The 19,028-nt window shown below is 45.1% G+C and overlaps 2 protein-coding genes and 1 long non-coding RNA gene across 5 annotated transcripts in view; 2 read left to right on the plus strand and 1 right to left on the minus strand.

Annotated features, from left to right (window-relative positions):
* pbrm1.L (polybromo 1 L homeolog) overlaps positions 1-5,544 on the plus strand; it is a 44,312-nt gene extending 38,768 nt beyond the window's left edge. Inside the window, exons 28-32 of the mRNA XM_041591520.1 lie at positions 1,396-1,572; positions 2,395-2,574; positions 4,052-4,122; positions 4,794-5,010; positions 5,208-5,544. Of these exons, the coding sequence (XP_041447454.1) occupies positions 1,396-1,572; positions 2,395-2,574; positions 4,052-4,122; positions 4,794-5,010; positions 5,208-5,380 (818 nt within the window). The 3' untranslated portion in view covers positions 5,381-5,544. The remainder of the gene's footprint in view (positions 1-1,395; positions 1,573-2,394; positions 2,575-4,051; positions 4,123-4,793; positions 5,011-5,207) is intronic.
* A 1,793-nt stretch (positions 5,545-7,337) lies between these two features.
* On the minus strand, positions 7,338-8,649 carry LOC121393416. Its single transcript, XR_005961067.1, has 3 exons — positions 8,289-8,649; positions 8,020-8,059; positions 7,338-7,912 (listed from the first exon to the last, which is right to left on the minus strand). It is a non-coding gene; the product is annotated as an uncharacterized LOC121393416 (long non-coding RNA).
* Positions 8,650-11,341: 2,692 nt separating this feature from the next.
* Positions 11,342-18,436, plus strand: LOC108704422 (small integral membrane protein 4-like). 3 transcript variants are annotated; one of them, XR_005961068.1, is made up of 4 exons: positions 11,350-11,806; positions 15,386-15,553; positions 17,339-17,489; positions 17,560-18,436. XR_005961068.1 is itself a non-coding variant. In XM_018240968.2 (3 exons), exons 2-3 carry the CDS (start codon positions 15,403-15,405, stop codon positions 17,428-17,430), a joined length of 243 nt encoding a protein of 80 aa, XP_018096457.2. In that variant the 5' UTR covers positions 11,342-11,802; positions 15,383-15,402; the 3' UTR covers positions 17,431-18,436. The 3 variants fall into 3 exon arrangements, 2 of the variants coding, with proteins under 2 accessions (XP_018096457.2, XP_041417832.1); XM_018240968.2 differs by having other exon boundaries at positions 11,342-11,802; positions 15,383-15,553; positions 17,339-18,436; XM_041561898.1 differs by having other exon boundaries at positions 17,339-18,436.
* The last annotated feature ends 592 nt before the right edge of the window (positions 18,437-19,028 follow it).

A 19,028-nucleotide genomic window follows, 5' to 3' on the forward strand; every position in this document is an offset into this window, starting at 1 on the left:
ATATATAAATATATAAGGGGGATATGATCACTCTATATAAATATATAAGGGGGATATGATCACTCTATATAAATATATAAGAGGGATATGATCACTCTAGATAAATATATAAGGGGATATGATCACTATATATAAATATATAAGGGGATATGATCACTATATATAAATATATAAGGGGATATGATCACTATATATAAATATATAAGGGGGATATGATCACTATATATAAATATATAAGGGGATATGATCACTATATATAAAGGGATATGATCACTCTATATAAATATATAAGGGGATATGATCACTATATATAAATATATAAGGGGATATGATCACTATATATAAATATATAAGGGGATATGATCACTATATATAAATATATAAGGGGATATGATCACTATATATAAATATATAAGGGGATATGATCACTATATATAAATATATAAGGGGGATATGATCACTCTATATAAATATATAAGGGGGATATGATCACTCTATATAAATATATAAGAGGGATATGATCACTCTAGATAAATATATAAGGGGATATGATCACTATATATAAATATATAAGGGGATGTGATCACAATATATAAATATATAAGGGGGATATGATCACTCTATATAAATATATAAGGGGATATGATCACTCTATATAAATATATAAGAGGGATATGATCACTCTAGATAAATATATAAGGGGATATGATCACTATATATAAATATATAAGGGGGATATGATCACTATATATAAATATATAAGGGGATATGATCACTATATATAAATATATAAGGGGATATGATCACTATATATAAATATATAAGGGGATATGATCACTATATATAAATATATAAGGGATATGATCACTATATATAAATATATAAGGGGATATGATCACTATATATAAATATATAAGGGGATATGATCACTATATATAAATATATAAGGGGGATATGATCACTATATATAAATATATAAGGGGGATATGATCACTATATATAAATATATAAGGGGGATATGATCACTATATATAAATATATAAGGGGGATATGATCACTATATATAAATATATAAGGGGATATGATCACTATATATAAATATATAAGGGGATGTGATCACAATATATAAATATATATATATATAGTCAGGAAGGAATGGGAGAGGTTACAGATGGGTTTTCTCCTTACTCTGAGTTGACAAGGAGACAGTTTTGACAAAAAGTTAAACCTGAACGTTTGTATTTCTGGAGCCTCATCTACTATGTTGCTATGTGTGTTGCTATGAGAACAGCATTGTTACAGGCGTGTGAATGTGCATAAATGCCATAGTTACTGTATGATCTATTAGTTGTGTATTGCCTGACCATTAACCCTTTGTGGTGTGTGTCTTTGCAGAACGTGCTGCAAAAGTGGCGGAGCAACAGGAGAGAGAGAGAGCGGCGCAGCAGCAGCAACAACAACAACAACAGAGTTCGTCCCCAAGAGCTGGCACTCCTGTAGGAGCACTGATGGGAGTTGTGCCTCCACCCACCCCAATGGGGATATTAAATCAGCAAATAACCCCTGCCTCAGGTAATAAGCAGACTTCTCTGTGCTTTTTTTTCTGTCTGTGCTCTCATTATGTGTTCCTATATCTGCCCTCAGACTGCAACCTACCCCTGTATATTCCCTTCCTGCCCTCAGACTGCAACCTACCCCTGTATATTCCCTTCCTGCCCTCAGACTGCAACCTACCCCTGTATATTCCCTTCCTGCCCTCAGACTGCAACCTACCCCTGTATATTCCCTTCCTGCCCTCACACTGCAACCTACCCCTGTATATTCCCTTCCTGGCCTCAGACTGAAGCCTAAGCTAATGAATACATGCGTGTGTATGAAACTCTGGATCATGCAGGCATACATGCGTGTGTATAGGCAGCTAGGTGTCTGCTGTACAACCTTGTTTATGACTATTCCCTGAGTTTGATGAGCTTCATTAGGAAGACTCGGGGGTGCATTACACTCATCCCTGAACCATAAGGCCTGTCCCCTAATACTTGTGTGTGGCGCATCCTCAGGCTGTTCCCACTTGAATATCTCATTTATACCCTGAAATAAACTGCTGCTGCCAGACTGACGGGTTAGTGGCTCAGGGGTAGATCATACTGGTAAATTAGGGGCTGTGGGTAAAACCTAGTGCTTAGCTGTAGTCACACACAGGAAACTTAGAGCCCTGGGCCATAGAGCTTATTATCAGAAATTGAACCCCAGATGCACCTACAAATAAGCGCATGTCCTGCTATTAACCTGCCATTGTATCACACACCACTAACTAGTACTCTCCCCCCAGTGCATGTCTTATTAATACTCTCAGTGCATGGAATTAATGCATGTCTGACATTTGTCTTCCCCAAGGCATTATGGGTGGGTATCCGCCTGGCCTGCCCCAAATGCAGGGTTCAGTTGATGGCATTGTTAGCATGGGGAGCATGCAAGCTCATCATCATCATCATCTTCATCATCATCATGGGCTCATCCCACCACCCCATCTCCTACAAGCATGTATGGCAGCCCTCCCGAGCGTCCCGATCCAGGGTAAGAATAGGACCTTCACCCTCTCCTCGGCCTCTCTTGTCCCACAGCTGACACTTCTGTCTGGCCCTGCTGTTCTGCACTCGCTTGCCATGTGTTGGGTGTGAGTACGAGTGCAGTAGCTGTGCAAGTGGGGCCGCTGTCGGTGCAGCAGGAGAGTGTACATGCTTGGGGGCCCTTCTCCATGATTGGCTCATACACACACTGTTCTGCCTTGGGAGGGGGCTCTGTATGTTTATTGGGGTGTCTCTGGGTCACCTTGCTGTTGGTTTACTGGTTGTGTGGGACTAAATGCATAATAATAGTTTTATCTCATGTGCATGTACCATTGCGCCAACTGCCCAGCAACATGTCTGCTTCCAAACTAACAGCCAGCGACCCCCTTCCTAGGGCAGTCGCAATATATTTAGTAACAGCCGGAGACCCCCTTCCTAGGGCAGACGCAATATATTTAGTAACAGCCAGAGATTCCCTTCCTAGGGCAGTCGCAATATATTTAGTAACAGCCGGAGATTCCCTTCCTAGAGCAGTCGCAATATATTTAGTAACAGCCGGAGATTCCCTTCCTAGGGCAGTCACAATATATTTAGAAACAGCCGGAGACCCCCTTACTAGGGCAGTCGCAATATATTTAGTAACAGCCGGAGACCCCCTTCCTAGGGCAGTCGCAATATATTTAGTAACAGCAGGAAACCCCCTTCCTAGGGCAGTCGCAATATATTTAGTAACAGCCAGAGATTCCCTTCCTAGGACAGTCGCAATATATTTAGTAACAGCCAGAGACCCCCTTCCTAGGGCAGTCGCAATATATTTAGTAACAGCCGGAGACCCCCTTCCTAGGGCAGTCGCAATATATTTAGTAACAGCCAGTGATTCCCTTCCTAGGGCAGTCGCAATATATTTAGTAACAGCCGGAGACCCCCTTCCTAGGGCAGTCGCAATATATTTAGTAACAGCCAGTGATTCCCTTCCTAGGGCAGTCGCAATATATTTAGTAACAGCCAGTGATTCCCTTCCTAGGGCAGTCGCAATATATTTAGTAACAGCCGGAGATTCCCTTCCTAGGGCAGTCGCAATATATTTAGTAACAGCCGGAGACCCCCTTCCTAGGGCAGTCGCAATATATTTAGTAACAGCCAGAGACCCCCTTCCTAGGGCAGTCGCGATATATTTAGTAACAGCCAGAGACCCCCTTCCTAGGGCAGTCGCAATATATTTAGTAACAGCCGGAGACCCCCTTCCTAGGACAGTCGCAATATATTTAGTAACAGCCAGAGATCCCCTTCCTAGGGCAGTCGCAATATATAACAGCTGGAGATCCTGCCCCCCCCATACATCTTGTGGAACCCCACAGTTAACCCCTGTGCCCCCAGTGGGTATGTGGTGGGGCTGCACATCACTACGTTACACGAGTTACCCAGAGGCACAAGTGGCAGTTGGGTCCATGTATTGTCTAACTGGCGTTTCTGTGACTATACAGGGGTGATGGCGCAGGGTGTGGCCCCAATGGTTGGATCGCCAGCTCCTGGGAACAATCCGTATGGGCAGCAGGTAAGTGGCAGTTACTGTAGCAACAGGACCTTGGATGGGGCCCAGCAGTGCAGAGGCTACACAGGCATTAGATAAAGCCGCTAATATCTCAGAAACCACAAAAAACAGAAAATGAATGTAAAGGGCAAAATTGCTCAGGAGCCCCCCAGAGTCTGGATATAAATGTAAATAAAACAGTTGTGACTCAGTAGAACTGAATTGAAACGGTTGTTGCCGTGTGGGGAGTAAATGATTCACATCGGGGAGCGAGGGATGGGGAGCAAATGTTCAAATCAATTTCTGAAAAACAGCCACAAAAATTAATCAGTTTTGATAAATGTCACTTCATTCAACTTGTTACTGGCAGGACTCCTATAATTATGTGATCTCTATCCTTACACTGACTCTGCACAAGGGACTGGTTATACAGAGCTCATTATCTCTCCTTACACTGACTCTGCACAATCCAGGGGCTGGTTATACAGAGCTCATTATCTCTCCTTACACTGACTCTGCACAATCCAGAGGCTGGTTATACAGAGCTCATTATCTCTCCTTACACTGACTCTGCACAAGGGGCTGGTTATACAGAGCTCATTATCTCTCCTTACACTGACTCTGCACAATCCAGGGGCTGGTTATACAGAGCTCATTATCTCTCCTTACTAATAATATTATTCCATTTTGTTCAGATGGGAATTCTGACCCCACAAGGCCAGCAGGCTCCTCCCCCATACCCAGTTCAAGGGCAAGCAAACCAGCCTGTTGTACAGCAGCCCTCTACCCCAATGTTTGTGGCGCCCCCTCCCAGGCCCCAGAGACTGCTGCATTCTGAAGCGTACCTCAAGTACATCGAGGGGCTGACGGCAGAATCCAACTGTATCAGTAAATGGGACCACACGCTGTCAGGTGAGTGAGGGGTTTTCATGCGCAATAAACACACCCGTAATTGTGTCTCATAAATGTTGAAATGTGGTTGCTAGTGGCGGTGACCCTGGCAACCAGAAAGTCTGTCATTGTAACCTTGGGCTGGTTGCTAGGGTCAGTAGGACAGACATGTTGCAGTTGGTAGAGTTCCGCTTACAGACTGTGCCGTTTTGTTTCAGCGCGGCGGAGGGACGTCCACTTGACTAAAGAGCAGGAGAGTCGTCTCCCCTCCCATTGGCTGAAAAGTAAAGGCGCTCACACCACCATGGCCAACGCTCTGTGGCGCCTGCGGGACCTGATGCTGCGCGACACCCTGAATATCCGCCAGGCCTACACCCTGGACAATGTGTGAGCCTCCCAGCATGCACTGCTCCCAGGGACTCTTATGTGCTTTTACTGTTTCATTGCTGTACATTGGCTGCTTTTTATTTGCCCTTCCCCCGTGTTCTCTAGGGGCGGGACTTGTGCTGATTCTAAGCCCAGCCCCCATGGTATTAAATTTCCATGTTTCAACAATTGGGCCCTGAACTGGTTCTTTATGGGAAGAATGTTTAACCCTTTGTCTGCCCAGGAGTCTTCCTTCTTTAATGCAGCTCTGTCTATTGTCTGTCATCTGTCTCTGTCCCATCTACTGGCTGTCTAATCTACTGTCTGTCCCGTCTCTGTCCCATCTACTGTCTGTCTCATTGTCTCTCTGTCTCATCTACTGTCTGTCTCATCTACTGTCTGTCTCATCTACTGTCCTGTCTCTGTCCCATCTACTTCCTCTTTCTCTGTCTCATCGTCTGTCTGTCTAATCTACTGTCTGTCCCATCTACTGTCTGTCACATCTACTGTCTTTGTGTCTGTCTCATCCACTGTCTTATATACTGTCTCGCATCTACTGTCTTTGCGTCTGTCTGAGCTACTGTCTGTCTCAACTACTGTCTGTACCATCTACTGTCTTTGTCTCTGTCCCATCTACTGTCTTTGTCTCTGTCCCATCTACTGTCTCTGTCCCATCCTCTGTCCCATCTACTATCTACTGTCTCTGTCCCATCTACTGTCTCTGTCCCATCTACTGTCTCTGTCCCATCTACTGTCTCTGTCCCATCTACTGTCTCTGTCCCATCTACTGTCTCTGTCCCATCTACTGTCTCTGTCCCATCTACTGTCTGTGTCCCATCTACTGTCTGTGTCTCTCATCTACTGTCTACCAGGGGTCCCCTAATCTTTTTTTTTTTATTTACCGGGGAGCCACATTCAACTGTAAAGAGAGTTGGGGAGCAACACCATCATGGAAAAGTCCCTGGGTGCCAAATAAGGGCTGTGATTGGCTCTTGGTAGCCCCTTTGAGGACTGGCAACTCATAGCAGCAGGTTTTTATGCACCAAAACTTGTCTCGAAGCCTTGAATTTAAATATAAGACACACACACACACACAACATTCTCTTGCATTCCCTGCACCGACACCAGAAACAGATACGTTTCTGAAACTTAATTAAAAGAAGCTTTTTGGCAGAGAGCTCAGAACACTCAGCACCTGCACTGAGATACAATTGTAACAATGTAAGATAAGCAAAGCTACACTTGTAGGTAATAAGATAAAACAAGTCTCTTGGAGTGACTGAAACTCAAATTAAAGGACAATTTCAACCTAAACCCCCCAGAAATGGGCTGAGATGTTACATAGTTATAGTAAGTGACATTGAAAAAAGACACACGTCCATCAAGTTCAACCTGAACTGGGATTCCTGAAATTTATTTTCCCTCTTCTGTCTTGGAGGAGAAATGAACTTTTCCCAGCTGAAGCTTTAGAAATGATGTCGTTGAGTTTAGACCCAAATAGCAACTGACCTTGAAAGGGAAGTTTACACGCGTTGTGTTTGGATGGATTGCCAGCTTCCCAATGTTTGAGCCAGAGGGATCTTCTAGCCGCCACTGCTAACCCCATACTCTTAGCTGACCATCTGATGGCATCCAGAGATCCTTCGGCTATGTAGTCTGTAGCCAATTTTACTATTTGTAAGTCTTCCAGGATTTGATCTCTACTGACCCGATTGGTCAAAGCGTCTTCCAGGTTGTGTAACCAAAGCTTCACGGCTCTAGCAACCGAGGTAATCGCTACCGCTGGTTTACATATAGACCCTGCAACCGTATAAGCTTTATCTTGTCTTCTCTCCATCACATCTCTGAGAGAAATGTCTTCATCGACTGGGAGAGTGGTTTGTGAGCTACTCTAGAGATGGCTGTGTCCACTTTAGGAGGTTCTTCCCAGGCTTTGGTTTCTTCAGTATCAAAAGGGTATATCTTATTGGTCACTTCTCATCTGGTTGTTCCCATTCTGTCTTAATTTCTTCTTTAATTACCTTGTGAATGGGTAACAAATGATTTGTCTTCTTCCGACATTTGAACATTTTGTCATGGTTGGTGGAGGAACCATCTGCCGAATCCAATTCCAAGATTTTCCTAAGGGCCAATATAACTGGTTCAACTTTCTCTAGATCAAAGTTGGATTCTGAGCCTTTATCTGAGGACACGTCTGTTAGGCTATCGCTATCCCCTGATAGGTATTCTCCAAATTCTTCCGAATCAGATGGGAAGGCTGGAATTTTAGAGGTTTTAACTGGAGCGCTGAGTGACATACTTCTGACAGCCTTCTCCGTGCCTTTGGAAATGGCAGATGCCATAGAGTCTACAAAAGATGTCTGCATCCAATCCATGAGATGGGAGATTTGGTCTGAAGTGCTGGGCCCAGCTGCATTGGATAAGCAGTCACGGCAGAGTCTTTTGTGTTCCAAGGCATAGTTACGGCATAGTTACTGCATAGTTACGGCAAGCTTCACATTGTCTCTTAGGGATTTTCCTTCTGTGCTCCTCCTGGTCACAGTCGTCTCTAGAGTCCCTAATAAAGATAAGGAGATATTAAGCCTCCAAAGTATAAAGTGCAAAATGAATCTATAAATACATACATATTAGGGTACTGAATGTGCATAGTACAGTGTAACTCACCCCCTGTGAGTAGAGCGTGACCTTCTATTGGAACTCATAGCTGTAAAGAGAAATAGTCTGTTAGAAAAGGTCCAGTCTACATGGAGCAGACAGAAGTTCTTACTGTGAGACTAGTCGGAGAAAGATTGCGGGCAGAGCATTACGGGAACGCTGGAGCAGCGTCGGCAAGTTTGCGCTGTGGGTTTAAATGGTTTCCGCATCTAAAAAACCCAAACTTCCGGTCGCGCGTCATGCGTTCCAGCGTGACCTGCATCGCCATTTTAACTCACCGTTCAGCTCAGGCGCAGCATTTCTCTTTACAAGTTCCCGGGCGCAGTAAAGCAAGCCTCCGAAGTCTTACAGCCTGGGGGTGTCACGCAACAAATGCCCCGGTCACCGAGGGCTCCTCGGAAAGGTTGGAAATCAGCGTTTCACCAGGACTTGAGCAGAAGGAGGAGGAGGCTGCTGGGTTACATCTTCATAATTCATCACTTCAATGGGATAAAAAAAGACAGGGTGGGGGGGGGGTTTATTTGCTTCCTACTTCCTGTCCTCACATGTCAATGGGTGTTAACCCTTCAGTGACCACTGCCATGTGAGGAGCAGGAAATTTAAAAAACTTTTCGGGGTTAGTTTTCACCTCCATCACAATTAACTCTTCATTTCCTTTCTTTGCCTTCCGGATTGCTGATTTACAACATTTATTACAGTGTTTATATTCATTAAATGCAGCTTCTGTCCCTACAGATTTGTAGTTATTAAATGCCTTTCTCTTCTTTCCCATTAACTTCTTTACTTCTGTATTAAGCCACACAGGATGATTCTTAGAGCTTCTACGTTTAGTCCTTAAAGGGATACTGTCATGGGAAAAAAAATAGTGCTGATCCAGCAGAATTCTGCACTGAAATCCAGATTTTTTTATATTCAATTTTGAAATCTGACATGGGGCTAGACATTTTGTCAATTTCCCAGTTGCCCCCAGTCATGTGACTTGTGCTCTGATAAACTTCAGTCTCTCTTTACTGCTGTACTGCAAGTTGGAGTGATATCACCCCCTCCCTTTTCCCCCCAGCAGCCAAACAACAGAACAATAGGAAGGTAACCAGATAACAGCTCCCTAACACAAGATAACAGCTGCCTGGTAGATCTAAGAACAACACTCAATAGTAAAATCCAGGTCCCACTGAGACACATTCAGTTACATTGAGATGGAAAAACAACAGCCTGCCAGAAAGCATTTCTCTCCTAAAGTGCAGGCACAAGTCACATGACCAGGGGCAGCTGGGAAATTGACAAAATGTCTAGCCCCATGTCAGATTTCAAAATTGAATATAAAAAAATCTGTTTGCTCTTTTGAGAAATGGATTTCAGTGCAGAATTCTGATGGAGCAGCACTATTAACTGATCCGTTTTGAAAAAAAACATGTTTTCCGATGACAGTATCCCTTTAAAGGAATAAATTGAGAACAGTAATGATTTAATATCAGTTTAAAGGACAACCATTTCTGTTCTGTGTATTTAGCTGAAAACCTAATGCCCCAATCAATACTCTGTAGGGCAGCCCTCAAGGCACTAAAATTAGCTTTTGCAAAATTCATGGGTTTTGTTGCCCCAGTATATATTTGTTTTTTGCACCAGACATTAAATGATATAACATTATGGTCACTATTACCCAGGGGTTCAATGACTTGCACATTTGCTATAAGTTCTGGGTCACAGTTTATAAACTTGTTCCCATTAACTGATCTGGCAGTACTGTTGCTCCAGTCAATATCTGGCTAATTAAAATCCCCCATTATCATTACTTTACCCAAACTAGCAGCCTTTTCTATTTGCATCAGGAGCTTATCCTCGTCACTTACATTAGGGGGTCTATAGCGACTCCTACAATTAATTTGCTGGACTCTTTACAATTGGTGAAGAACTCCACCCATACAACTTCTGCCCCCTCATTTTCTAACATAACCTCCTCCTTTATATTAGATTTAAATCCTGCCTAACATACAGACATACCCCTCCTCCTTTTCTATTGCCTCTGTCCCTGGGAAACAAAGTATAGCCACTGATATTTACTGCCCAGTCATGTGACTCATTCAGCCATGTTTCAGCCAATCACAAGTCACACATTTATATAGGATTCAAACCTAATTGTGTAAAGCTGGCCATAGATGTTGAGATTTAAAAGATCAGATCCACATCATGAGACCACGATCTTCTCAGAACGATCGTACGAATTGTCCATCAACTAAAAAGACCAATTTGGCAGGAAAACAAAGGGGAGCTGCTTGGCCCTGCAGACATACATACATTGCACTGGGACCCACAAAGATTTTTTGACCTGGCCGATCAATTTCCTGACAGATGTCGGCCAAAAAATCGTAAGATGTACAATCGTTCGAATCCCACTAACCGCACGATAATTTTGAAGGATTGGTTGGACTTCGCTTAAATCGGTCGTTCAGCAAGAAGAATCGGCGCGTCTATCGGGAGTTTTACATGGATATGGTAATCAGGGGGTGTGGTCACACAGTGGGCGTAGTCAATATGTCACAAGGGAACATTGTGTCCCTCTTTCCAGGCCCGGATTTGTGGAAAGGCCACGTAGGCCCGGGCCTAGGGTGGCAGGATTTTAGGGGGAGGCATGCTGCCCAACCACACCCACATTGGTTCAAAAACACTGGGGATGCGCTGGAGATACAATCATTTTTTAAAATTTCCCGTGTGCCAATCCCCATTGCTACGGTCCACCTGGAGGGGAAAGGGGCGACGAATGGCAGTGGGCCTAGGGGCGCCCACTATATAAATCCGGCCCTGCCTCTTTCTATTCATCAGATGTAGGTAGGGTTGCCACCTTTTCCCCAAAAACATTCTGTCTGGTGGGGGGTGAACACAAAAAGGGGGCGTGGTGTGATGTCAAAGGGGGTGGGGTTATGCCATAAAGGGGCGGGGCCACGGCACGAGCAGGAGAAGAATCGAAGGACAAGGTAAGTTTAAAGGGGATTGGGGGCGGGCCGAGGGGTCTTTTTAAGGGTATTATAAATTTCCCGGCAGCTACATTGCGGGTAAATTTGTAATACCGGGTGGCATCCCTATAGATGTAGGAGACGAGTAAGGAAACAATGGCACAGGCCAGAGCCGCACCTCTACCAGCGGCACAAATGGAATCTCCCAGCCACGCCCCCTAATGATCAGCGCTACGTCTGCAGCGGCTCAGCCTCCCTGAGGAACAATTGTACTGGAGGGGCGGGGCGTGTTGCACTGACGCTACGGAGGGGCGGGGCGCTGTATCAACACACAGGCTGGAGGGGCGGGGCGCTCTTTCTATAAAGACGTAATGTCCCAAGCTGCCCCGCGCCTTCACTACTTCCTCGCATCGCTTTCTGCTCCTTTCCTTTCACGTTTACCCGTGTAGCCACGCCCTGGCCTTCCCCATTGGCTGAACACTCTCACTTTTCAGAATCAGCCCCGCCCCCGCTGTGAGAGTTAGAGCTGCGGATAGAGGATGACGGGCACATAAGTGAGTGTACCCCGGCCCTGTGCGAGCCGCTTTCCCTCCCGTGTGAATATGTAAATATCCCTCTTTAATCGGCCTGCCTCCCCTTGTCACTCACAAACTGGCTCCGCCCACATGTATAACGCACTGCGGGCAGTCGCTCTTTTCCTGTGGGCGTGGCTTCGGGCGTGACCTTGTCATAGACGCGGAAGTGAGACGGAAGTTGCCCTCAGTGTGTGACCTGAAGTGAGGACGAGAGAGATTAAAGAGATGAACTTCATGCAGCGAACTGTGTCCTGAGCAGCTCTAATACAGGTACAATATATATATATAATTATATAATACACAAAAGCCATGAATATCCTGTAAATTATATCCTTATAAACGGTGAGTTCTGATGTCATCAGTTATAAACGGTGAGTTCTGATGTCATTTCTGTCACATGACTCACTGAAACTTGTGTATTATAATAAATAAAGTACCCCCAGTTGTAAAATATGAGGATATTAGAAGTTACCTCGGAGTTCCATGACCTGTATAACTCGGCCTTCGGCCTCGTACTTTTATATGGTCATGAAACTCCTCGGTAGCTTATAATATCCTTATATTTTACAAGAGGGGGTACTTTATTCACTATATACTGCCGCCTCCACTGTACCCTCTATCCACTCATTTGTCTCCTCCTACATTTAGATCCCTCTTTATCTCTCCCTCATTGTGATATCCCTCATCCCCACATCTCCCCTCTGTCCTCCATTGTTATATCCCTCATCCCCACATCTCCCCTCTGTCCCCCATTGTTATATCCCTCATCCCATCATTCCCCTCTGTCCCAATTGTTATATCCTCATCCCACACTGTCTCGCCTTCTGTCCCCCCATTGGTTATATCCCACTCATCCCCCCCATTGGTTATTCCTCATCCCCTCATCCCCGCCATTGTTTATATCGCTATCCCACATCTCCCCTCTGTCCCATTGTTTTATAATCCTCATAGCCCCCTACATCTCCCATCTGGTCCCAATTGTTTATATCCTCATCCCACAATCTCCCCTCTGTCGCCATTGTTATATCCCTCATCCCCACATCTCCCTCTGTCCCCCATTGTTTATATCCTCATCCCCCATTGTTATAATCCCTCATGCCCCACATCTCCCCTCTGTCCCCATTCGTTATATCCTGCTCATCCCCTAACATCTCGCCCTTCTGTCCCCATTGTTATATCCCTGCATCCACATCTCCCCCTCTGTCCCCATTGTTTTATTCCTCATCCCCACATCTTCCCCTCTGTCCCCATTGTTTTATCCTCAATGCCCCACATCTCCCTCGTGTCCCCATTGTTTATCCCTCATCCCACATCTCCTCTGTCCCCATTGTTATACTCGCCTCATCCCCCACACTGATTTTTCTCCCCTCTGTCCCCCCATTGCTACTATTTCCTTATACTGTCCGCATTTGTGATCAATGCCGTCATCCGGCACATCTCCCTCTGCCCCCATATGTGATACCTCCTCCATATCCTCTCAATATACTCCTTTGTTCCCATACTCGTGATGTTTCACATCGTTCAAGAATCCCCGTTCACATCTCCCCACTGTTCCCCCCATTGTGATAATCCCATCAGTTCCCACATCTCCGGCATGTCTCCCGCATTGTTGATTTATCCCGGTGTGACCTCTTCTCATCAGCTACAGCGATTCCCCTCTGTCCCCTCATGTGTATATCTCCTCTAGTCCACATCTCCCCTCGTATGCCTACCCATTGATATATCCTCAATGCCACACTCTCCCTCTGTCCATTGTTAATTTCCCTCAACGCCACATCTAAATCCTCTTGTTTCCCCAATTTTGTGTTATCCCTCTTTTCCCGCACGATCTCCCTCTGTCCCCCATTGTTATATCTCCTCAAACCCACATCTCCCCTCTGTCCCATTGTGATATCCCTCTCCCCACATCTGCTGCCTCTGTCCCATTGTGATATCTCATACCCCACATCTCCCCTCTGTATCCTCCCCATTTGTTAATAATCCCTCACACCCCACATCTCCCCTCTGTCCCCCATTGTTATATCCCTCATTATCCCACATCTCCCTCTGTTCCCATGATTGTGATATTCTCATCCCCCAATTGTGATCATCCCTCATCCCTACAATCTCCCTCAGTCCCCCATTTGATATATCCCTCATCCCCACATCTCCCCTCTGTCCCCCATTGTGATATCCCTCATCCCCACATCTCCCCTCTGTCCCCCATTGTTATATCCCTCATCCCCACATCTCCCCTCTGTCCCCCATTGTGATATCCCTCATCCCCCCCATTGTGATATCCCTCATCCCCACATCTCCCTCTGTCCCCATTGTTTATATCCCTCAAACCACATCTCCCCTCTGGTCCCCCTTGTGATATCGCTCTCCCCCACATCTCCCTTCTGTCCTCCCATTGTTTATATCCCTAAACCCACATCTCCCTCTGTCCCCATTCGTTATATCCTCAAACCCCCTCTGCCCCTCTGTCCCCATTGTTAATCCCTCATCCCACATCTCCCTCTGTTCCCTCCCCATATTCCCTCTCCCGCAATTGGTGGATATCCTCATCCCCCATCATCCCCTCTGTCCCCCATTGTGATATCCCTCATCCCCACATCTCCCCTCTGTCCCCCATTGTGTATCCTATCCCCTTACATCCCCCTCTTGTCTCCCATTGTATATCCCTCATTCCCACATCTCCCCTCTGTTCCCCCCAATTCGCGCCTGACCTCCTCATCCCCCCCCATCTGTGGATATCCCTTCCCCACATCTCCGTCCTCTGTCCCCCATTGTTTTATATCCCCTCAAACGCCACATCATCCCCTCTGTCCCCCATTGTGGATATCCTCATAACTCCACATTCCCCTCTGTCCCCCATTGTTTATATCCCTCAACCAAGATCTCCCTCTGTCGCTCCCCCACCATATGCTCCCTCAATCCCACGATCTCCCTCTGCATTGTTGTATATCCCTCAAAAACCCACATGCTCCCTCTGTCCCCATTGTTTATATCCCTCATCCCCCACATCTCCCCTCTGTCCCCATATTGTTATAATACCTCAAACCACATCGTCCCCTCTGTCCCCCCATTAGTGATATCCCTCATCCCACATCTTCTCCCTCTGTCCGCCAATTTGTTATAATCCCTCAGAACCCACATCTCCCCTCTGTCCATTGTTATATCCCTCATTCACCCAACGACTCCCTCCTGTCCCCCATTGTTATATCCTCTCCCACATCTCCCCTCTGTCCCCATTGTTTATTCTCCCTCAACCCACATCTCCCCTCTGGTCCCCACATTGGTTATATACTTCCCCAATCCCCCCACATCTCCCCTCTGTTCCCCCCATTGTGATATCCCTCATCCCCCCCCATTGTTATCATCCCTCATCCCTAACATCTCCCCTTTGATTCCCCCTTTGTGATATCCCTTCATTCCCCCCCCCTTGTTATATTCCCTCATCCCCACAATCTCCCCTCTGTCCCCCCATTTGTTATATTCCGCTCATCCCCAACATCTCCCCTCTGTCCGGCCCCATTGTTATACTCCCTCATTCCCCACATCTCCCCTCTGTTCCCCCCCATTGTGATATCCCTCATCCCCCCCAGTTGGTTATATCCCCTCGATCCCCAATGCTCCCCTCTGTCCCCCATTTGTATATCCCTCATCCCCACATCTCCCTCTGTCCCCCCCCCATTGTTATATCCTCATCCCACATCTTCCCCCCTGCTGGCCCCCCCATTGTGATATCCCTCTGCCCCCCCCCCCCATTGTGATATCCTCATCCCATTCCCATCTTGACAAGCTTGGTCCCATGTGTTTTATCTCTAGTTCTGTGTCTTTCTCTGATGTTTCCATTTTCCACCCCAGGTTCTTTCATTTCAGCCATGACAGACAGGAGCAAGATGGGCCGTCTCCTGGCGCTGGTGCCTGGGAAACAACAATTTGGGATCTACAGGTTCCTCCCCTTCTTTTTTGTACTTGGAGGCGCCATGGAATGGTTCATGATCAACATCCGCATCGGAAAGGAAACATTTTGTGAGTTTCTATTGAATGTAATCAGTCCCTTTGGTCTTATATCCCCATGATCTCCTGCAATTGCCCCCAGCAACTGGCATAGTGCTAATATCCTTATCATTTACAGTAGGGGGTACCTTATCCCTTATAATACATGAGTGATACTCAGAGTTCCCTGTATAACTCAGCCTGCAGCCTTGTGCCTTTATATGGTCACAGAACAACCCCTCAGTGACTTCTAATATCCTTATCATTTACAGTAGGGGGTACATTATCCCTTATAATACATGAGTGATACTCAGAGTTCCCCTGTATAACTCAGCCTGCAGCCTTGTGGCCTTTATATGGTCACAGAACAACCCCTCAGTGACTTCTAATATCCTTATCATTTACAGTAGGGGGTACAATATCCCTTATAATACATGAGTGATACTCAGAGTTCCCTGTATAACTCAGCCTGCAGCCTTGTGCCTTTATATGGCCACAGAACAACCCCTCAGTGACTTCTAATATCCTTATCATTTACAGTAGGGGGTACATTATCCCTTATAATACATGAGTGATACTCAGAGTTCCCTGTATAGCTCAGCCTGCAGCCTTGTGCCTTTATATGGTCACAGAACAACCCCTCAGTGACTTCTAATATCCTTATCATTTACAGTAGGGGGTACATTATCCCTTATAATACATGAGTGATACTCAGAGTTCCCTGTATAACACAGCCTGCAGCCTTGTGCCTTTATATGGTCACAGAACAACCCCTCAGTGACTTCTAATATCCTTATCATTTACAGTAGGGGGTACATTATCCCTTATTACACAGAGTCAGCAGCATGTAGTAAAGGGGACACACATTTATGGGAATATATTGTATAATGTGGACAAATACAAGATTCCTCTGCACTCAACCCATTATCAATATATTTAAGACAGAGACATTTTGTGCTACTGCTACTGAAAAATGCCTTACCCTTTAAACAAAACAGGGATTGTTTGTCCATATATTGCAATATATTTAAGCTGAACAACTACGTCAAAGTCATCCCATATCTGGCCAGTCCTATGCTCAATTTTCATCTGATTCATTAAGAATTCTATGGTTTAATTATACATTTTATAAAAGGGACGAAAACGTTTTACCTGCAACTTAACTTGCTGCTTTCAAAGTAAAACTCTCAAACTTGGCTGCCCTTTTATTAGACACCAGTGGGATCACCTGACTATAGCTGGAGGGGGTGGAGCTACAACATGGAGCTGGTCACTGCTCTTGTAGAACTATAACAAACAAGGGAAAGTTGTGCTCACCACTATTTTTTAAAATCATTAGGCGGGGGTGCAATGAGGGTGTGACCACAATAATTAGTGACCACTAATAAAAGGGCAGCCAAGTTTGGGAGTTTTACTTTGAAAGCGGCAAGTTAAGTTGCAGGTAAAACGTTTTCGTCCCTTTTATAAAATGTATAATTAAACCATAGAATTCTGAATGAATAAGATGAAAATTAAGCATAGGACTGGCCAGATATGGGATGACTGTGACGTAGTTGTTCAGCTTAAATATATTGCAATATATGGACAAACAATCCCTGTTTTGTTTAAAGGGTAAGGCATTTTTTAGTAGCAGTAGCACAAAATGTCTCTGTCTTAAATATATTGATAATGGGTTGAGTGCAGAGGACTCTTGTATTTGTCTCTATGTATTTTGTGGTCACAGCCTCATTGCACCCCCGACTAATGATTTTAAAAAATAGTGGTGAGCACAACTTTCCCCTGTTTGTTATTGTATAATGTGGGTTGGTTTCCCCCCAGATGACGTGTACAGAAGACGCCAGTCAGAAAGGCGATACGAGCGCCAGTTGGAGGAGGAGCTAATGAAACAGGCACAAGTCGCAGGCAGATAGCGAGTGATACTATACGTTTCTCCTGGGGCAGTTTGTTATGAAGAGGAGAGTAACAATGTTGTTTCCATCATGAACAAACAATATATTAAATATATTGATAATGGGTTGAGTGCAGAGGAATCTTGTATCTGTTTCCATCATGAAGTTGATGGAGGGGAGGAGACCTAAGACTTCTGGGTATTATTGCACTTATAATAAACACTGCGTTGTGATTGGCCGGTCCTGTTCTAGTGAATGCAGCAGGAAGTGTGCGATCGCTATTCATTATGTCACGTGTTCAGCAGCGAATCAGAACTCAGGATGGAACATAACACCTTTACATAAATCTCCTGCCTGTAAAGTGAACATCCCGCATTATTGGATATGAACGTGTGGAACACTGAATCAAGAAGCAAAGGTAACGGGGTACACACACGAGGTGAGGTGAAAGGTGTTCGGGGTCAACGAGACGTGAAATGTGGGAAAATAATGACCCTTCCCATAGGTTCCCCCTGACTGAGCAGAATCCTTTGCCCACGTGACCCTCCTCAAACTCTACACGGGCAGTCGCCCCACACCCACCATTGCTGTTCAGTCTCCTCCTGCTGGTGGGACTCAAGAACATCAACATTGGCCATTTACTTGCTTAGAATTTGCTCCGGGTTCCTCTGTGGCCTCTCCGAGGTTGGACTTCTCTTTGATGGTCGACCACTCCTGGGCCTCCTCTGTCCTCAATCTGATGGTTCATTGGTGGAGTCCGAACTCTTCAGCGAGACTCTTGTAGCCTCTCCAGCTTTATGGGCATCAACAAGTCCTCATCCTATGTTAGTGCCCATCCCCCAATGTGATGTGTCTGTGGGATAAGAATGGAACCCCAGATCTTTCAATAAAACTCTCACCCCTCATTGTCACCCCAATAACTGAATCCCCAGACTGTGATTTCATGTTCAACTTATTCATTAATCCTGAGGATTCACTCGCTGAAATGTTATACGATCATTTGTTTAATAAAAGAAATTGTGTTTAATTGAGTTTCCTCCATCTGCTCCTGTGACTTGTTGTTTCACTTCACATTTATATAAAGAACTGGTTAAAGGGACACTGTCATGGGAAATTTTCAAATTGAATCAGTTAATAGTGCTGCTCCAGCAGAATTCTGCACTGAAATCCATTTCTCAAAAGAGCAAACTGATTTTTTTATATTCAATTTTGAAATCTGACATGGGGCTAGACATATTGTCAATTTCCCAGCTGCCCCTGGTCATGTGACTTGTGCCTGCACTTTAGGAGAGAAATGCTTTCTGGCAGGCTGCTGTTTTTCCTTCTCAATGTAACTGAATGTGTCTCAGTGAGACCTGGATTTTACTATTGAGTGTTGTTCTTAGATCTACCAGGCAGCTGTTATCTTGTGTTAGGGAGCTGTTATCTGGTTACCTTCCCATTGTTCTGTTGTTAGGCTGCTGGGGGGGTGATATCAGTCCAACTTGCAGTACAGCAGTAAAGAGTAATTGAAGTTTATCAGATCACAAGTCACATGACTGGGGGCAGCTGGGAAACTGACAATATGTCTAGCCCCATGTCAGATTTCAAAATTCAATATAAAAAGAATTCAGTGTAGA

The sequence above is a fragment of the Xenopus laevis genome, chromosome 4S (genome assembly GCF_017654675.1).
Source record: "Xenopus laevis strain J_2021 chromosome 4S, Xenopus_laevis_v10.1, whole genome shotgun sequence".
In the NCBI taxonomy this organism is placed as follows: domain Eukaryota; kingdom Metazoa; phylum Chordata; class Amphibia; order Anura; family Pipidae; genus Xenopus; species Xenopus laevis.

Excerpts from the sequence above, each read along its gene's own strand:
- LOC108704422 (XM_018240968.2), top strand. The coding sequence starts at position 15,403 with ATGACAGACAGGAGCAAGATGGGCCGTCTCCTGGCGCTGGTGCCTGGG. Across the intron at positions 15,554-17,338 it reads CATCGGAAAGGAAACATTTT|ATGACGTGTACAGAAGACGC; the intron begins GTGAGTTTCTAT and ends GTTTCCCCCCAG.